The following is a 21577-nucleotide window of genomic DNA, read 5'->3' on the forward strand; positions in this document are numbered from 1 at the left end:
AAAGCTATGTCCCCTCGTGTTGGTCATCACCATCCGAGGAAAAAGACTCTCACTGTCCACCCTATCTAACCCTCTGACTATCTTATATGTCTCTATTAAGTCACCTCTCAGCCTTCTCCTCTCTAACAAAAACAACCTCAATTCCCTGAGCCTTTCCTCGTAAGACCTTCCCTCCATACCAGGCAACATCCTAGTAAATCTCCTCTGAACCCTTTCCAAAGCTTCCACATCCTTCCTATAATGTGGTGACCAGAACTGCACGCAGTACTCCAGGTGCGGCCGCACCAGAGTTATGTACAGCTGCAGCATGACCTTGTGGTTCCAAAACTCAATCCCCCTGCTTATAAAGGCTAGCACACCATATGCCTTCTTAACAGCCCTATTAACCTGGGTGGCAACTTTCAGGGATTTATGTACCTGGATGCCGAGATCTCTCTGTTCATCTACACTACCAAGAATCTTGCCATTAGCCCAGTACTCTGCATTCCTGTTACTCCTTCCAAAGTGAACCACCTCACACTTTTCCGCATTAAACTCCATCTGCCACCTCTCAGCCCAGCTCTGCAGCTTATCTATGTCCCTCTGTATCCTATAACATCCTTCAGCACTATCCACAACTCCACTGACCTTCGTGTCATCTGCAAATTTACTAACCCATCCTTCTACACCCTCTTCCAGGTCATTTATAAAAATGACAAACAGCAGTGGCCCCAAAACAGATCCTTGCGGTACACCACTAGCAACTGAACTCCAGGATGAACATTTGTCATCAACCACCACCCTCTGTCTTCTTTCAGCTAGCCAATTACTGATCCAAACCGCTAAATCACCTTCAATTCCATACTTCCTTATTTTCTGCAATAGCCTACCGTGGGGAACCTTATCAAACGCCTTACTGAAATCCATATACACCACATCAACAGCTTTACCCTGATCCACCTGTTTAGTCACCTTCTCAAAAAACTCAATAAGGTTTGTGAGGCATGACCTACCCTTCACAAAACCATGTTGACTATCGCTAATCAACTTGTTCTTTTCAAGATGATTACAAACCCTATCTCTTATAACCTTTTCCAACATTTTACCCACAACCGAAGTAAGGCTCACAGGTCTATAATTACCAGGGTTGTCTCTACTCCCCTTCTTGAACAAGGGGACAACATTTGCTATCCTCCAGTCTTCCAGCACTATTCCTTTCGACAAAGACGACATAAAGATCAAGGACAAAGGCTCTGCAATCTCCTCCCTGGCTTCCCAGAGAATCCTAGGATAAATCCCATCTGGCCCAGGGGACTTATCTATTTTGACATTTTCCAAAATTGCTAACACCTCCTCCTTTTGAACCTCAATTCCATCTAGCCTGGTCGACTGAACCCGAGTGTTCTCCTCGACAACATTGTCTTTCTCCAGTGTAAACACTGACGAAAAATATCCATTTAACGCTTCCCCTATCCCCTCTGATTCCACACGCAACTTTCCACTACTATCCTTGATTGGCCCTAATCTTACTCTAGTCATTCTTTTGTTCCTGATATACCTATAGAAAGCCTTAGCGTTTTCCTTGATCCTATCCGCCAACGTCTTTTCGTGTCCTCTCCTCGCTCTTCTTAACTCTCCCTTTAGGTCCTTCCTGGCTAACATGTAACTCTCAAGTGCCCTAACTGAGCCTTCATGTCTCATCCTAACATAAGCCTTCTTCCTCTTGACAAGTGCTTCAACTTCCTTAGTAAACCACGGTTCCCTTGCTCGACAACTTCCTCCCTGCCTGACAGGTACATACTTATCAAGGACACGCAGTAGCTGTTCCTTGAAAAAGCTCCACATTTCGATTGTACCCATCCCCTGCAGTTTCCTTCCCCATCCTATACATCCTAAATCTTGCCGAATAGCATCATAATTGCCTTTCCCCCAGCTATAATTCTTGCCTTGCGGTATATACCTATCCCTGCCCATTGCTAAAGTAAACATAACCGAGTTGTGATCACTATCACCAAAGTGCTCACCTACATCTAAATCTAACACCTGGCCGGGTTCATTACCCAGTACCAAATCCAATGTGGCCTCGCCCCTTGTTAGCCTGTCTACATACTGTGTCAGAAAACCCTCCTGCACACACTGCACAAAAACTGACCCATCTATAGTACTCGAACTATAGTATTTCCAGTAAATATTTGGAAAGTTAAAGTCCCCCATAACAACTACCCTGTTACTCTCGCTCCTGTCGAGAATCATCTTTGCAATCCTTTCCTCTACATCCCTGGAACTATTCGGAGGTCTATAGACAACTCCCAACAGGGTAACCTCTCCTCTACTGTTCCTAACCTCGACCCATACTACCTCAGTAGACGAGTCCTCAAGCGTCCTTTCTACCGCCGTAATACTTTCCTTGATTAACAATGCCACACCCCCCCCTCTTTTACCATCTTCTCTGTTCTTACAGAAACATCTAAATCCTGGAACCTGCAACAACCATTCCTGTCCCTGCTCTACCCATGTCTCCGAAATCGCCACAACATCGAGATCCCAGGTACCAACCCATGCTGCAAGCTCACCCACCTTATTCCGGATGCTCCTGGCGTTGAAGTAGACACACTTCAAACCAGCGTCCTGCTTGCCGGTGCCCTCTTTCGAACTTTTAACCCTATCCCTGACCTCACTACTCTCAACATCCTGTACACTGGGACTACAATTTAGGTTCCCATCCCCCTGCTGAATGTAGCACTACTAACCCACCTAACCTGCACATCTTTGGAATGTGGGAGGAAACTGGAGCACCCGGAGGAAACCCACGCAGACATAGGGAGAATGTGCAGACTCCGCACAGTCACCCTAGGCTGGAATCGAACCTGGGGCCCTGGAGCTGTGAGGCAGCAGTGCTAACCACTGTGCTGCCCGATACTGATACTCAAATCCTCTTGCAATAGCAGCCAACGTACTATTGCCTTCCGAATTGCTTGCAACTGTATATTAGCTTTCAGTGACTCATAATCAAGAATATCCAGGTCTCTTTGGCCATGAACACTTCACAATCTTTCCCCGTTTCAGAAATACTCTGGCTGTGATTGAACCACCGCATTGCACCCGGTGCATATCTGGACGCAGCAGTTAAATAGTGGCAAAAGCCAAAATTGAGATTCGCTCCTGGCGTGAATCATTTTGCTATCTAACCACCCCACTCCCAATGGTGAGTTAGGGATCCCGCCCAAATATGGCGAGTACGAGCATATCATTAACCTTCATTTGCATTAATTTCCATCTCATCAGCGAGATTGAAACTAACAATTATTTTTTCAGGGAGTAACTAGCTTAATCTAGAGGGACATCATGGAAGGAAATCTCAGACCCGTGATTTGCTCCTCCTGCACAATGTGGGAAATGAGATGCTTCCAGCATCCCTGGTGACCATGTGTGCAGAAGGTGTGTCCAAATACAGCTTCTAGCTAACAGGTTTGGAGCTGGAGCTTTGGATAGACTCACTGTGGAGCATCCGTGATGCTGAGGAAGTCATGGATAGCACGTTTAGCGAGGTGGTCACACTGCAACTGAGGATTGCACAGGCAGAACAGGAATGGGTGACCATCAGGAACGGTAAAAGACTCAGGATGGTAGTGCAGGAGCCCCCTGGGTCATCCCTCCTCACAGATATACTGCTTTAGATACTGTTGGGGGAATGGCCTCTCGAGGAAAGCAGCAACATCGAAATCCACGGCACCGTGGGTGGCTCTGCTGCTCCGACGGGTGGGAGAAAAATGAGTGTCAGGGCTCTAGTGATAGGGATTCAATAGTAAGGGGCACAGACAGAGACTTCTGTGGCCACAAACGTAAATCAAGGATGGTATGTTGCCTCCCTGGTGCCAGGGTCTGGGATGGCACAGAGCGCCTGCAGGGCATTCTGGGGAGGAAAGGTGAACAGCCAGTGGTCGTGGTTCACATTGGTACCAACAACATCGGTAAAGTAAGGGATGAGGACCTGCAATCTGAGAACAGGAACTTAGGAGATAAACTAAAATGCAGAACATCAAATGTAGTAATCTCAGGATTACTCCCAGCTCCACATGCTAGAGAGAGCAGGAATAGGAGGATAGAGCAGATGAATGCATGGCTGGAGAGATGGTGTAGCTGGGAGGATTCAGATTCTTGAGGCACTGGAACCGGTTCTGGGGAAGATGAGATCTGTACAATCCGGACAGGTTGTATCCAGGCAGTGCTGGGACCAATGTCCTAGTGTGGGCGTTCGCTAGTTCTGTTAGGGAGTGTGGCAGGGTGATGGGGGAGTATTTAAACTAGTGTGGCAGGGGGATGGGATCCCAGGAGTAGAAGATGTGGCTTGGAATTCCAGGAGAAGCAAGGGTTAAAAAATCTCCAGCTAGGGAAAATGGTGGGGTTAAACTGTTTATACTTCAATTGAAGGCCTATTACAAACAAGGTAGATGAGTTAAGGGCACAGGTATACACACGGCAGCAGGATATCATTGCTATAGCGGAAACCTAGCTGAAGGAGGGGCACAATTGGCAGCTCAATATCCCTGAATACAGAGTTTTCAGGCAGGCTAGAGAGGGAGATCAAAAAAGAAGGGGCACTAACGGTTAAAGAATCAATTCCAGGGGCAGCACGGTGGCACAGTGGTTAGCTCTGCTAACTCACAGCGCCGAGGTCCCAGGTTCAATTCCGGCTCTGGGTCACTGTCTGTGTGGAGTTTCCCCATTCTCCCCGTGTCTGCGTGGGTTTCGCCCCCACAACCCAAAGACTTGCAGTGCAGGTGGATTGGCCACGTTAAATTGTCCCTTAATTGGAAAAATTAATTCTATCAGTACTCTAAATTTATTTTTTAAAAGAATCAATTCCAGTTATGAGAAGGTGATTGAACTAAGTTTTGATACTCGCTGGATTTGTTGAAAGGCTGCAATCAAGAATGATGTTTTAACAGGAAAGCTGCAGTTACCTTAGTAAAGGAATGCTGACTGCAAGAACAAAGTCTCAGTAAGTTTCTGAACTGGGGAAATGCAGTCTTCAAAACTGAGAAGTGTGTATTGAGTCTGATTTGATCTTACAAAGGTATGCACCCGATACTAGAATGCCATTCATAGTCACAGAAACAGCCATAGCAGGAAGACCCTGCTAGACAGAGTCAAGTTTCAATCTCCTCAGACAAAACCATTAAAGAGATTAAGTTCCAATACCTTAAAAGGTGCACACACAGAGGTACAAACTTGACTAAAATGAGCTCATACTGCCGCAAATTCCATCCAATCTATTCTGATAACCTCATCAGCTAATCGATGGACATCTAGCTGGGCAAAGGGGCAGTCACACTAATGGGAGTGTACTACAGACCCCCAAATAGTGAAAGGGAGATTGGAGAGCAAATATGGAGGCAAATCTCCACCTGTAAGAACAAGTTTGTTTCGAATCACTAGCTTTCAGAGCACTGCTCCTTCCTCAGGTGATTCACCTGAGGAAGGAGCAGTGCTCCAAAAGCTAGTGATTCGAAGCAAACCTGTTGGATTTTAACCTGGTGTTGTAAGACTTCTTACTGTGCCTACTCCAGTCCAACAGCGGCATCTCCACAACATGTAATAACAAGAGGGCAATAACAGTCGGGGACTTTAACTATTCCAATATCAAACAATATAACAGGAACTGAGGGAAACAAATTCATGCAGTGTGTCCGGAAAAATGTTTTCAACCAATTAGTGACAAACCCAACGAGAGGAGATGCAATTCTAGACCTAGTCTTGGGAACGAAGAAGGGAAAGTGGGTGAAGTGACATTGGTGACAATATCGGAGATAGTGATCGCAATTCAGTTAGATTCAGCATCACCATGGAAACGATCAGAGATAAAGCAGGTGGAAAAATTTTTGGGGGGGGGGCAAATTTTGCCAAAAGAGGATAGAGCTAGAGAATAAATCAGTGGAAAACTAGTGGGAAGCACTAAAAGGAGAGATCCTAAATGTACAAAGTAGACATGTCCCCACCAAAAATAATAGTGGTACTGCCAAATCTAGATCCCCTGGCTATCTAGAGGAATACAGGGTAAGATCAAACAGAAAAATAAGTTATACGGAGGCACAAAGTACAAAACCATTGCAGATAGCCCAGACGTGTATAGGTAGCTCAGGGACAAAGTCAAAAGGGAAATAAAGAATCAAAGAGAGGGCATGAAAAAAGATCAGCAAATAAAGTTAAAGAAAACCCAAAGATGTTTACCAATATCTTAACGGTAAAAGGTTAGTTAAGAAAAAAGTGGGACTTATCAGAGATAAAGAGGGGAACTTGCATGTAGATGCAGGGGCTGTGGGAAGGATTTTAAATATTTTGTCTTGGTGTTTACAAAGGAAATGGATGATGCAGATATAGTCATCCAGGAGGAACACTGTGAGATATTAGATGGGATAATCATAGAGCGAGAGGAAGTACTTGAAATCCGAGAAAGTTCATACGTCGCCATGGCCAGATGGATTGTTTCCAAGGCTACTGGAGGAGGTCAGGGAGGAGATAGCAGATGCTCTAAGGATGATTTTCCAATCCTCACTAGATACATGGGAGGTACCGGAGGACTGGAGAAATGCAAACATGGTCCCATTGTTTAAAAAGGGTTTGAAGGAAATGCCAAACAATGATGGGCCGGTTAGTCTTACATCAGTGGTTGGCAAATTTGTAGAATCAATCCTCAGAGATAGAATTAACTGTCACACAAAAAGGCATGGACTAGTCAGGGATAGTCAGCCTGGATTTGTTAAAGGAAGGTCTTGCCTCACAGATTTGATTGAATTCTTTGAGGAAAGGATAAGAAGGGTTGATGAAGGTAGTGTAGTGGATGTTGTGGATATGGATTTTAGGGAGGCGTGTGACAAAGTCCCACATGGCAGATTGGCCAAGAAAGCGAAAGCTCATGGGATACAGGGGAATGTGGCAAACTGGATACTCCTTCCGAACTACTGCACACTGTGTTGTTCCTCTTCTGCTGGAATAATGTTTTTTTGCCCACTTTAATATACCCCACTGGCTTATCTTGTTTCAATGAGTTTGTCTTCCCAGCACTTTTCTTAAGCCACCAACAGTACGACTTCATGTGCAACTTTATTACAATGAAAACATTCACGTTTTCTTATCTCGCCTCCTCTATCATAAGTTTCCTTTTTAACCTGAGACAAACTCTCTTCATATCTCTAACTAGACCTCCTTTGAACTAATTCAAAATCATCTGACATTTCTGCTACCAGGCTCAAAATTTCAAATGTTCTCTTTTTCCTTGTCCCTTTATAACGTTCCCAATCTTTCCATCACTCCCTTAAGCTTCCCCCTTTCCATTTCCTTTTGAAAAGCCCTCCCTTTTCCTTTACTACCCTCTCTCTTTCCTTTCCTTCTGCCATTACCAATCTTTCCTTTCCTTTTACCAAAATGAAAATGTTGGAAAATCTCTGGCAGCTTCTGTAGGGAGAGAAAACAGCTAACGTTTTGAGTCCAGATGACCCTTTGTCAAAGTCTACTGCAGGTGCATCTGGACCAGATCTGGACTCAAAGGTCATCTGAACTCGAAACGTTAGCTCTTTTCTCTCCCTACAGATGCTGCCAGACCTGGAGAGATTTTCCAGCATTTTCTCTTTGGTTTCAGATTCCAGCATCCGCTGTAATTTGCTTTTTATCTTTCCTTTTTCATGCATCTATAATTGTTTCATTTGTAATTGAATTCTAGCAAATTTTAATGATCCTTTGAACTACACACGGACTGTGCGGTAATCACTCCTGTCAATACTGTCACGATCAGATGTGCGGTAACCACTCCTGTCAATACTGTCACGATCAGATGTGCGGTAATCACTCCTGTCGATACTGTCACGATCAGATGTGCGGTAACCACTCCTGTCGATACTGTCACGATCAGATGTGCGGTAATCACTCCTGTCGATACTGTCACGATCAGATGTGCGGTAACCACTCCTGTCGATACTGTCACGATCAGATGTGCGATAATCACTCCTGTCAATACTGTCACGATCAGATGTGCGATAATCACTCCTGTCGATACTGTCACGATCAGATGTGCCTGCAGCAGGACGGTTGGTGAGGATGAGATATTTTTCCCCCTTGTTGGTTACGTTGTTTAGGTTGTTTAGCGTGCAAGCAGGCCGGTGTTGTAGCTTCACCAGGTTGACACCTCATTTTTCGGTATGCCTGCCGCTGCTCCTGGCTTGCACTTTTCCTTGAACCAGGGTTGATCCCGTGGCTTGGTAGTAATGGTAGAGTGCGGGACATGCCGGTTACAGATTGCGGCTGAGTACAATTTTACTGCTGCTAAAGGCAGCCCTTCATGGATGCCTAGTCCGAGTTGCTAGATCTGTTCTGAATCTATCCCATTTGGTACGATGGTAGTGCCACACAATACGATGGAGGCTACCCTCAATGAGAAGATGGGACTTCATCCCCATAAGGAATGTGCAGTGGTCACCCCTCCGCTATGGTCATGGACAGATGCACCTGTGGCAGGCAGGTTAGTGAGGATATGTTTCGCTCTTGTTCCCTCACCACCAGCCGCAGTCCCAGTCTAGCAGCTATGACTTTTAGGACCTGTCCAGCTGTGGTAGTCCTACCGAGCCATTCTGGTGATGGACATTGAAGTTCCCCCCCCCCAGAGTAAATCCTGCTTCCTCCAAATGGTGTTCCAACATGGAGGAGTACTGATTCCTCGACGCAGGTTGTGGTAATCAGCAGGAAATTTCCTTGCCCATGTTTGACCTGGTGCCATGGGGTCCAGAGTCAATGTTGAGAACTCCAATCCCTCCCGACTGTATCACTGTCCCACCATCTCTGTTGATTCTATCCTGCCAGTAGATCAGGAAGAGTGATGATGGTGCATGATTCAGTGAGTATGACTACTTTATGCTATTGCTGGTCTGTTAGACAGCCCCCCCCCCAATTTTGGCACTAAGGACGATTTTTCAGTGTTGGACAGGGCTGGGTTTGTCGTTTCCGATGCCTAGGTCAATGCTGGGTGGTCCTTCGGGTTTCATTCTGTTTTATTCTATTTGTAGCGGTTGAATACAACCGAGTGGCTTGCCCGACCATTTCAGAGGGCATTTAAGGGTCGACTACATTGTTGTGGGTCTGGTGTCACACACGGCCAGACCAGGTAAGGTTGGCAGATTTCCTTCCCTAGAGGACATTAAGTGAACCAGATGGGTTTTTAACGACAATTGATAATGGTCTCATGGTCATCATTTGACTTTAACTCCATGTTATCCAGTTTAAATTGCACCAATTGCTGTGGTGGGATTCGAACCCGGGTCCCCAGAGCATTACCCTGGATCTCTGGATTACTAGACAAGCGACAATAACACTGCGTCACTGCCTCTCCAGTTTAGTGTAGCAACAATATTGCCAAGACTAACATTTAAATTTGTTTTTGCTGGGTAGGGTGCTCCAGTATTTTTAATGCCGATTTAGAGAACCCTATTCAGTATTACCCTAAAAATTGCAAACTAGTTCCCTTCGTACTGCCGTAGAACCAGGCCCAGAGGCTACAGAGTATGGATCCTGCAGCAAATACCCAATATGAGTGTTCCAATGCTTGAAGGATGCGTTGAAGTGAAAACCAATTATTACACGGCAGCAACAGAAAGTTGGTGAAAGACTTCCCTCCACCTGCCTTTTCAGGGAGATCCCAGTAATGAGATGGCGTACCATAACTTGACACAAGTGGTAGGAAAGGAAAAAACTAAATTAAACACATGAAGGAAGATGTAAGAAAATTAAATTACCTTCCTGAGTTCATCAACCTCATCTTGGCCTTGAATCTGAGGAAAGAAACATGAAAGTATAACACTGAGGAAAGCACAATACTAGAGCAATGGAGAAGTTACAGGCAATGCAATGCAGGCAATGCAATGCAGGCAATGCAATGCACTCCACGCAATGCACTCCACGCAATGGGCATCATATTGTAAGGGCACCAAATGCAGACACTATTTTGCACAGTGAATAAATCAAGTCAAGATACTTTTACTTTGCCTTATTGAATTCTATAAGACCATAGGTATAGGAGCAGATGTAGACTATTCAGCCCATCCAGTCTGCTCCTCAGTTCCATGAAATCATGACTGGTCCGACATGATTATCCTCAGATCCACTACCCTGCCTTATCCCCATAACCCTTGATTCCCTCACCTGATTAACAATCTGTCACTCTCAGACTTGAACAGACTTAACGACCCAGCCTCTAGAGCTCTCTGCGGTAAAGAATTCCACAGATTCACTCCCGTCAGAGAAGAAATTCCTCATCTTGGTCTGAAATGGGCGACCCCTTACTCTGAGATGATGCCCTCTGGTCCTAGACTCTCCCACAAGGGGAAACAACCTCTCAGCTTCGATCCTGTCAGCCCCCTGAGAATCCGATATGTCTTAATAAGATCACCTCTCATTCTTCTAAACTCCAATGAGTACAGGTCCGACCTACTCAACCTCGCCTTTTACAGAAATCCCTCCATAGCCGGGATCGACCTAGTAAACCTTCCCTGGACTGCCTCTAATGTCAGTATATCGTTCCTTAGATAAGGGAACCAAAACTGTTCACAGTATTCCAGGTATAATAATAATCTTTATTGTCACAAGTAGGCTTACATTAACACTGCAATGAAGTTGCTGTGAAAAGCCCCCAGTCGCCACATTCCGGCGCCTGTTCAGGTATACATAGCGAGAATTCAGAATGTCCAAACCACCTAATAGCACATCTTTCGGGACTTGTTGGAGGTGTCATGGCAATGTCACTTTAAGAAATGTTTGTCTTCTCAAGTGGCTGCAGTGATGTCAGTGTGTGGGTGGAGCTGAGCTCTGGCTCTGCGTTTTACTTTCGTTTTGAGCTGGAAGATGTTTTTGGCTCTGAGTTTTAGTTTAGTTTTCAGTTGGAGAGCTGCATTCAACCAAGGAAGTGTATTTTGGTCTCTCTCTCTGCCTGCTAAAGAACGTTTCCAGATCACTTGATGATTTCAAAGTAATACCTGTTTCTGTAAGGAATGCAAACCTCTTTGTTAAAAAAGGGTCTTTGACTTATGGATGGTGTTAGGAAAGTTACTAAGGATTACTTATAGAGTACTGTATCTTTGGGGGGGTATCAGTGTTGGTAGTTGATAAGATGTTTACTGTGTATTTATAAAATGTTAACTGGATTTATAGAATAAACATTGTTTTGTTTTAAAAATACTTTAGATCTCCGTTGCATCACACCTTTAAAGTGGGCCCTTGTGCTCCTCATAACCAAAATCTATTAAAGGTTGTGGGTCAGGTGAACTCCATGATATACTTTGGTGTTCTCTATACCCTGGCCCATAATAGAGCAAACTCGGACAGTGACCCAAGGTGGGAATCGAACCCGGGATCCTGGAGCTGCAAAGCCATAGTCCTATCCACTGTGCTACCGTGCTGCTAGGTATGGTCTAACTAGTGCTGGGTACAGTTTTAGCAAGACTCCTCTATTTTTATACTCCATTCCCTTTGAAATAAAGGTTAACAATCAATTTGCATTTCTAATTACATGCTATCTTGCATTTTATCTTTTTGTGATTTAAGCGTTTTCTGAAGTCTTTCTCCATTTAAATATTATTCAGTTCCTTTGTTCTTCCTACCAAACTGGATAACTTCACCTTTTCTTACAATTAAATTCTATCTGCCAAGTTTTGCCATTGTCAACCCTTGTTCAAAAAATTTAAATCAAGTTTGTTAAACGCAATTTTCCTTTAAGAAATCCACACTGGCTAATTAACACACATTTGTCCATCTATTAAATTTGTCCCAAATTATTGTTTCGAGACACTTTCCCCAAATTGACTGGCCTGTAGTTCCTGGACTTTTCTTTGCACCCTTCTTTGAACAAGAGTGCAATGTTTGAAATTCTCCAGTCGTCTAGCACCAACCCTAATTCTAAGGAATACTGAAAGATTATGGCCATTGTCTCTGCAATTTCCACTCTCATTCCTCTCGGTATCCTTGGATGTACCTCATCTGGTCCTTGTGTCCTACCACAAGTACAGACTGCCTCTACAGTATTGCTTTCTTAACAATTACAAACCTTTTAAAGGTCTGAATTACCTCCTCATTCACTATGGCCTCGATAGCATCTTCTTCCTCATTAAAGACAGATGTCAATATTCACCAATTACCTCAGCCATGTCCTCTGCTTCCATACTAAATCATGCTCCCTAATTAGCCCCACCCACTCCTCCTTTTACTATTTATTTGCCTATAGAATACTTTGTTATCCTTTTTATGCTGGCTGCCAGTTTCTTCATACTCCCTCTACTTTTTTACCCCACTCGGAACCTTCTAGATTTACCTTGGTTCTCAACTGTCTTTACCTCAGTTTTCTCTGTTCTGATCCAGGAAACTCTGGATTTGTTTTCCTTATCTTTCCCCTTCAAGGGAATATACCTTGACTGTGCTTGAACACTCTCTTCTTTGACTGTCCAGCCACCATTTCTCCAGCCAACCTGGCTCCAATTTATTTGGCCGAGATCTGTTCTTATCATTTAAGTTGGTTTTCCCCAGTTAATTAATTTTACTCTGGATTGCTCTTTTCTTTTCCACATATCAACCTAAATGTGTTGACATAGTGATCACTGTTCCCTAAATGTTTCCCTCCTGACACTTGACCCCCTCATTCCCAAGAACCAGGGCCTGCATAGCAGTGCCGCCTTTTTCATTGGACTGGAAAGATTTTCCTGAACATGCTTTAGGAATTCTGTCCTCCACATTATTACTATCCCAGTATATATTCGGATAAATTCCACCATTATAACTGCTCCTCTATAATTTCCTTGCAAATTCGCTCGTCTACATTCTCCTCATTTGTAGGTGTTATTGCACCTTTTTTATTCCTCACCTTAACCAATATCTCCACCCCTTGCCTTTTTTCTCCTTTCCTATCTTTTCTATACACTTTGCATCAACGAAAATTTTAATACCCAGTATTGCTAATCTTTGATCCAGATCTCTGAATAGCCATTACATCTTATTTTCTTTCACATGACAATCTGCATCCTCAATTCACCAATCTTACTGACCACACTCTGTACATTCACAAATGTGCACAGTATCCCTGATTTAGACTTTAATACTTTCCCCCTCGGTCCCTGTCATTCCTTATTCTAGTGCTATATATCTCAGTATTCTGTGCACCACAATAATCCTCTCTGATATTTTATCCTGGTTCCCATGTTATAAATGTTGTGACAATTGAATGCATGTTCCATTTGTGAAGAAGAACAGCTGATACTAATTATGGAAAGGTTCGGGCATATACCTTGGAACCATGTGTTGGCGACCATGTGGAAGGGAAAGGTAGTTTGCCTGTATGTCATACTGGGTTGTGACTACACCAATGTTGAAGACAGATTGGCTCCAGCTTCTTCCTTTGCGACATGGATATTCAACGAGCTAACACCCACACCACTGACAAGTTAGTTTAAAGCCTGCACAATAGCACTAGCAAACCACCCTCCAAGGAACTCATTCCCATCCCTATTTAGGTGCAAGCCCTCTGGCCTGTACATGTCTCAGCTCTCCCAAAGACAGTTCAGCCACAGATTAATTTGCTTTATCCTCCTATTTCTAAATTCAATTGTGCATGGTACTGGGATTAACCTACAGATACTACTTTTGAGGTCCTGCGGACGAACCCTAAATTCTGACCACATTAATTTTTCTGTCTATGTTATTTGAACCAATGTGGACCACAACAAATGGCTGTTCACCCTTGCTGCTCAGGGTCTTCTGCAGCCATTCACTAACATCCTTGTCCTTGACACCAGGGATCTAATCACAGTATCGGGGCCTCACGGTAGCATGGTGGTTAGCATCAATGCTTCACAGCTCCAGGGTCCCAGGTTCGATTTCCGGCTGGGTCACTGTCTGTGTGGAGTCTGCACGTCCTCCCTGTGTGTGCGTGGGTTTCCTCCGGGTGCTCCGGTTTCCTCGCACAGTCCAAAGATGTGCGGGTTAGGTGGATTGGCCATGCTAAATTGCCCGTAGTGTAAGGTTAATGGGGAGATTGTTGGGTTACGGGTATACGGGTTACGTGGGTTTAAGTAGGGTGATCATTGCTCGGCACAACATCGAGGGCCGAAGGGCCTGTTCTGTGCTGTACTGTTCTATGTTCTAGTATTTTGGACTCACGTCTGCAGCTGCAGAAATGCCTATCTATTCCCCCATTGCTTTTCCAGTCTTCCTTGCACCCTCCTGGACAGCTCAGCCATTCACGGCGCCATAGACTTGACTCTGGCTGTACTCCCCAGATGAACCATCATTCTCATTTGTATTCAGAGCTGAATACGGGTTGGAGAGTGGGTTGTATTGAGGGAACCCCTGCATTACCTGCCTGTTTCCTTTGAACTGCTTGATGGTCATTCATTCACACTCTCCCTGGATACTCTAAAGCTGCAGAGTGACCATATTTATAAATGTTCTAGGCACAAAGCTCAATATCACTGGTGTAATAATAATAATAATATTTTTATTGTCACAAGTATGAAGTTACTGTGAAAAGCCCCTAGTCGTCACATACAACAGTGACTCCAGCTGCTGCCCAAGTTCAGAAACCTCGAGTCTGTGCTGCTGCACTGACAACACTTCCAACACAATTTCATGTTATCTACAACACAGGAAATATCCTGGAGTTTTAAAACAAATTGTTGATGGGATTGAGATGTAGCTGGCTAGGCCAGCATTTATTTCCCACCCCTAATTACTCCCAAGAAGGTGATGGGGAGCTGTTCCTCAAACTGATGCAGTCCACGTGTTGTAGGAACAGCTACAGTGCTGTGAGGAAGGGGTTTTTCAGGATTTTGACACATCTTGTAGCTGGTACATGTTGCTGCCACTGTGCGTCAGTGGTGAGGACGTAAATATTGAAGGTGGTGGATGGGGTACAAATCAAGCGGGTTGCTTTGTCCTGGATGATGTGGAGCTTCTTGAGTGTTGTTGGAGCTGCACTCATCCAGGCAAGTGGAGAGTATTTCATTACTCTCCTGACTTGTGTCTTGTAGATGGTGGGCAGGATTTGAGGAGTCAGGAGGCAAGTTACTCACTGCAGAATGCCCAGCCTCTGACCTGCTCTGGTAGTAGTTGGCTGGTCCAGTTCAGTTAATCATAGAATCATACAATTCCGACAGTGCAGAAGGGTAGCTGCCAGGATGTTGACAGTGGGGAATTCAGCAACGATAATGCCATTGAATGAGATGGTTAGATTCTCTCTTGTTGGTCACTGCCTGGCCCTCATGTGGCGTGAATGTTATTTTCCACTCAGCAGCCCAAGGCTGAATATTATCCAGGTCTTGCTGAGAATGTACACGGACTGATTCAGTGTATGAGGAGTCATAAATGGTGCTAAACATTATGCAATCGTCCCCAAACATTCCCACTTTTGAATCGATGATGATGGGATAAAACTGATACAATAGCTAAGATGGTTGTCCCACAACCCTGAGGAACTCCTGCAGTAATCCACTGGGACTGACCTGATTGACCTCCAACAACCACAACACCTTCCTTTGTGCTACACATGATTCCAGCCAGTGGAAAACTTTCACTTGATTCCCACTAACTTAAACCTTTCTCTGGCTCCTTGATGCCATACTCAGTCAAATGTTGCTTTGATGTCAAAGGCAGCCATTCTCACCACACCTCTGGAATTAAGCTCTTTGTCCAGGTTTGGATCAAGTCTGTAATAAGACAAGGAGCTGAGTGGCCCTGGCAGAACCTAAAAAAGGCGGCACAGTAGTCACAGTGCCTGGGACCCAGATTAGCATTGCTGCTTAACAACGCCAGGGTCCCAGGTTCGATTCCCGGCTTGGGTCACTGTCTGTGTGGAGTCTGCACGTTCTCCCCGTGTCTGGGTGGGTTTCCTCCGGGTGCTCCAGTTTCCTTCCACAAGCCAAAGACCTGCTTGTTGGGTGAATTGGACAACCTGAATTCTCCCTCTGTTTACCCGAACTGGCGCCGGAGTGTGGCGACTGGGGGATTTTCACAGTAACTTCATTGCAGTGTTAATGTAAGCCCACTTGCAACAATAATGAAGATTTGGATTTTGTTTATTGTCATATGTACCGAGGTACAGTGAAAAGTATTTTTCTGCGAGCAGCTCAACAGATCATTAAATACATGAAAAGAAAAGGAAATAAAAGAAAAAAAATCTTTGTAAGATTATTAGAAACTGAGCAGGTTATTGCTGAGTAAATGCCGTTTGACAGCACACTGACTTTTCACAGCAACTTCATTGAAGCCTACTCGTGACAATAAAGCTATTTTCATTTCATTTCAATCGATTTCAATTCCCAACATTTTGCAGAGGATCGAGACTAGACTGATGGGGTTGTATTCACCAAAATGGATATGTCCTCACCTTTGTGGGCAGGACAACTGGAGCGTGTCCAGCGGAGATTCACACGGATGATCCCTGGAATGGCGGGTCTAGCATATGAGGAACGGCTGGCGTTCCTGGGATTGTATTCATTGGAGTTCAGAAGGTTAAGGGGAGATCTAATAGAAACTTACAAGATTATACATGGCTTAGAAAGGATGGACGCAAAGAAACTGTTTCCGTTAGGCGAGGAGTCGAGGACCCGTGGGCACAGCCTTAGAATTAGAGGGGGTAAATTCAAAACAGAAATGCGGAGACATTTCTTCAGCCAGAGAGTGGTGGGCCTGTGGAATTCATTGCCGCAGAGTGCAGTGGAGGCCGGGACGCTAAATGGCTTCAAGGCAGAGATAGATAAATTCTTGATGTCGCGAGGAATTAAGGGCTATGGGGAGAATGCTGGGAGGTGGAGTTGAAATGCCCATCAGCCATGATTGAATGGCGGAGTGGACTCGATGGGCCGAATGGCCTTACTTCCACTCCTATGTCTTATGGTCTTATGGTCTTATGGTCTTATGGACATATCTGGGCATAACTGCGTAGATACTAATGTAGCTGTACTGGTCCAGCTTAGATAGGGGCCTGGCTAATAATAATAATAAAAACAGAAAAATGTTCAAAAAAACCCAGGACTGGCAGCAGGTTAAAGTTAACCGTTTCTCTCTCCACAGATGCTGCCAGTCCTGCTGAGTTTTTCAAGCATTTTTCTGTTTTAATTTCAGTTTTCCAGCGTGACGGTATTTTGCTTTTATATTAGGGGCACAGTTAGTTCTGGAGTCCAAGTTTTCAGGACTATTACAGAATGTTGTCAGGGCCATGGCCGTTGCAGTATTCAGTGTGTCAGGGACTTCCGGTGGCGGCCATGGAGTGAAAGCTCTCACATTTGGCAGCTCCCGCTCTTGGTGGTCTTTTTGTGGTTAAGCAGGAATTTTTCAAAAATAAAGGTGTAAAAGCGAGAAGAGGAGGAGGTGACTCCTAGTTTATGGAGTTGCGCCCAAGGAAAAATCGAAAAAGGAGGAATCAAAAGTGGGTTGGAGGTGAGGACCAGAGTTTGAAGGAGGCAATGGCAGGGACGTAGGGTCTAACTTCGCCAGCTCAATGGTCAATGGACCAGTTGGTGGACATCTTGACTGAGAAGTTCAGTCAATATCGCAAGGAGTGTGTGGAGGACCTGGCCCGGGTGGTGGACTCGATCAGGGCGGTGGTCGACTGTGTAGAGGAAAGATCGACGACCAAGGGACAGGCGATCCAGAGGCTGGAGGAGCTGGCGGTGGAACGAGAGGAGCATTCCACTGCAATGGCAGCGGAGATCGGGATGTTACAGGACCAACAGAAACTGGCTACTGGAGAAGGTGGAGGACTTGGAGAACTGCTCTCGGAGCCAGAATATCCGGATGGTTGGTCTGCCAGAGGGGAAGGAAGGATCGGATGCAGGTGTGTATGCGGGGAAGATGCTGGAGAAGCTGAAAGGGGAGGGTGCGTTCTCAAAGCCATTGGAGGTGGACCGGGCCCATTTGGGGGGGGGGGGGGGGGGGGGGGGGGCAGCAGGTGATATACGATGCTAGGCATCGAGAGCGGGAGCTGCCAGGCTAGCTGGGAGGGCCAGTTCACGGAAGCAAAGTGGGGGGGGGGTGAGCTGAAGATTAACGTGGAGGGGTGGGGGTGGGGACTTTTAGGGTGCTGGAGGAGGAGAGTGGATGGCGGTAGTTGCCGAAGGGCGGGCCAAGTGAGGTGCAGGGCATGGGCCAAGGGCTGGTCTAGGAAAGGTTATGGCGTCATGAAAGGTGTCAGCAATGGCAAAAGAGCTGCGGGGCTTCATGGAGCGCTGGGGGGTGGGGGGGGGGGGGGGGGCGTGGAGATCCGGGAGGCCAAGAAGCAAGGAGTATTCATTCTGCTCCCATGGGCACGAGGTGTATTCCAGAATAGACTTTTTTGTACTTGACAAAACGCTGTTAGTGGGGGTGGAGGACACTGAGTTTTCAGCAATTGTGGTGTCGGATTCGCCCCACACTGGATAGACCTACGGGTGAGCACAGGAAAGACCCAGCATCCGAGTGGAGGGCGAGGTCTGTGAGCAGGTGAGGTCAGCAATTCTGGGGTATAGAAAGAGCAACAAACATGGGTGAGACCGCGGCAGGGGTGGTTTGGGAAGCGCCGAAGGCAGTTATCAAAGGGGAATTTATTTTGATTCGGGCCCACACCGAGAGGGCTGAACAGGCGGAGTTGGACAGGCTGGAAGGTGAAATCTTACAGGTGGACAGGAGATATGCGGAGTCTCCGGATAAGGAGCTTCTGAAGGAGCGTCAGAGACTTCAAATGGAATTTGGGCTCCTGTCCACAGGTAAGGCAGAGGGGCAGTTGAGGAGGGTAAAAGGGGCGATATACGAGTATGGTGAGAAACCTAGTAGAAGGTTAGCACATCAGCTTTGGAAGCAGGAGGCAGCGAGAGAAATTGGGAAAGTAAAGGATATGAGGGGGAAGGTGGTGGTGGACCCGGGGACGGTAAATCATGTGTTTTGCAAATTCTATTGTCGACTTTAAAAATGGGAACCCCCTATCCGGGGAGGAGGGTATGAAGCAATTTGTGGGGGGGCTAGAGTTCCCGAAGTTGGATGAGGAGCTGGTGGAAGGCCTGGGGTGCCCGATTGGGCTCGGGGAGGTGATAGACGAATTGGGACGATGCAATTGAGTAAGGCCCCAGGACCGGATGGATACCCAGTGGAGTTTTATAAAAGGTTTTCTACGTTACTGGGGCCGCTCCTGGTTAAGGCCTTTAATATGTCCAAGGAACTGGGAGTGCTTCCCCCCAACGCTATCACAGGCATCGATCTCTCTCATCTTGAAGCGGGACAAAGACCCGGAGAGCTGTGGATCGTACAGGCCAATCTCCCTTTTGAACATAGACGCTAAATGACTGGCAATGATCTTGGCCACATGTATAGAGGATTGTGTCCCAGAGGTAATCGGGGAGGACCAGACGTGATTTGTGAAGGGCAGGCACCTGACGTCCAACATTAGACAGCTCTTAAATGTTATAATGATGCCAACTGAGGGCCGCGAGGTTGAGGTGGTAGTAGCAATGGATGCAGAAAAGGCCTTTGACCGGGTGGAGTGGAAAGGCCTGTGGGATATTCTAGCCAGGTTCGGGCTTGGGCAGGGATTTGTGGATTGGGTCTGGTTGCGAATGTAAGAACCAACCGGGTCCAGTCAGAATATTTTAGTCTTTGTAGGGGGACAAGTCAGGGGTGCCCGCTCTCCCCACTACTGTTTGCCCTGGCCATACAGCCCTTGGCAATGGCCCTCAGGGCATCGAATGTCTGGTGGGGGGATAGTTGGGAGGGGGGTGTGGAGCATAGGGTCTCGCTCTACGTGGACGATTTACTTTATCATATTACAGATCCGTTGGGGGGTTGGCTGAAATCATGGAGACACTGGAAGAATTTGGGCAGTTTTCAAGCTACAAACTAAATATAGGAAAGAGCGAGGTGTTTGTGATTCAGGCACGGGGGCAGGAAAGGAGACTTGATTGATTTAATTTACTGTCACATGTACCGAAGCACAGTGAAAAGTATTTTTCTCCGGCCGAGGGAATGTACACAGTACGTACATAGTAGACAAAAGAATAATCAACAGAGAACATTGACAAATGGTACATCGACAAATAGTGATTGGTTACAGTGTGGAACAAGGGGCCAAACAAAGCAAATACATCAGCAAGAGCAGCATAGGGCATTGTGAAGTGTTCTTACATGGAATAGATCAGTCCGAGGGGGAGCTGTTGAGGAGTCTAGTAGCTGTGGGGAGAAGCTGTTCCTATGTCTGGATGTGCAAGTCTTCAGACTTCTGTCCTTCTGCCTGATGGAAGGGTCTGGAAGAAGGCAATGCCTGGATGGGAGGGGTCTCTGATAACGCTGTCCATCTTCCTGAGGCAGCGAGAGGTGTAGACAGAATCAATGTGGGGGGCAGCAAGTTCACCACACTCTGCAGTTTCTTGCGATCTTGGACTGAGCAGTTGCCATACCAGGCTGTGATGCAGCTGGATAGGATGCTCTCTATCGCACATCTGTAGAGGTTTGTGAGAGTCGATGCAGACATGCCAAATTTCTTTAGCTTCCGTAGGAAGTAGAGACGTTGTTGGGCTTTCTTGACTGTTGCATCAACGTGAGTGGACCAGGACAGACTGTTGGTGATGGTGACCCCCAGGAACTTAAAGCTATCGACCACCTCACTGTCAACAGGGGTGGTACCAGGGGATTGGAGAGTGGCGAATGTCATACCCCTGTTCAAAAAAGGTATTAGGGATAACCCTGGGAATTACAGGTCAGTTAGGCTTACTTGGGTGGTAGGCAAAGTAATGGAAAGGGTACTGAGGTATAGGATTTCTGAGCATCTGGAAAGGCACTGCTTGATTAGGGATAGTCAGCACGGATTTGTGAGGGGTAGGTCTTGCCTCACAAGTCTCATTGAATTCTTTGAGGAGGTGACCAAGCATGTGGATGAAGGTAAAGCAGTGGATGTGGTGTTCATGGATTTTAGTACGGCATTTGATAAGGTTCCCCATGGTAGGCTTATGCAGAAAGTAAGGAGGCATGGGATAGTGGGAAATTTGGCCAGTTGGATAACGAACTGGCTAACCAATAGAAGTCAGAGTGGTGGTGGATGGCAAATATTCAGCCTGGAGCCCAGTTATCAGTGGCGTACCGCAGGGATCAGTTCTAGGCCCTCTGCTGTTTGTGATTTTCATTAATGACTTGGATGAGGGTGTTGAAGGGTAGGTCAGTAAATTTGCAGACGATATGAAGATTGGTGGAGTTGTGGATAGTGAGGAGGGCTGTTGTCGGCTGCAAAGAGACATAGATAGGATGCAGAGCTGGGCTGAGAAGTGGCAGATGGGAGTTTAACCCTGAAAAGTGTGAGGTTGTCCATTTTGGAAGGACAAATATGAATGCGGAATTCAGGGTTAATGGTAGGGTTCTTGGCAATGTGGAGGAGCAGAGAGATCTTGGGGTCTATGTTCATAGAACTTTGAAAGTTGCCACTCAAGTGAATAGAGCTGTGAAGAAGGCCTATGGTATGCTGGTGTTCATTAGCAGAGGGATTGAATTTAAGAGCCATGAGGTGATGATGCAGCTGTACAAAACCTTGGTAAGGCCACATTTGGAATACTGTGTG

General features: G+C 45.9%; 1 protein-coding gene across 4 annotated transcripts in view; it reads right to left on the minus strand.

The window, feature by feature from the left end:
- syne3 (spectrin repeat containing, nuclear envelope family member 3) overlaps nt 1-21577 on the minus strand; it is a 130773-nt gene that overhangs the window by 20056 nt on the left and 89140 nt on the right. For all 4 annotated transcript variants that reach the window (XM_038821554.1, XM_038821545.1, XM_038821528.1 and 1 more), the window contains one exon: nt 9762-9797. In XM_038821554.1, the coding sequence (XP_038677482.1) occupies nt 9762-9797 (36 nt within the window). The remainder of the gene's footprint in view (nt 1-9761; nt 9798-21577) is intronic.

This window comes from Scyliorhinus canicula, chromosome 2 (genome assembly GCF_902713615.1).
Source record: "Scyliorhinus canicula chromosome 2, sScyCan1.1, whole genome shotgun sequence".
Taxonomy (NCBI): Eukaryota; Metazoa; Chordata; class Chondrichthyes; order Carcharhiniformes; family Scyliorhinidae; genus Scyliorhinus; species Scyliorhinus canicula.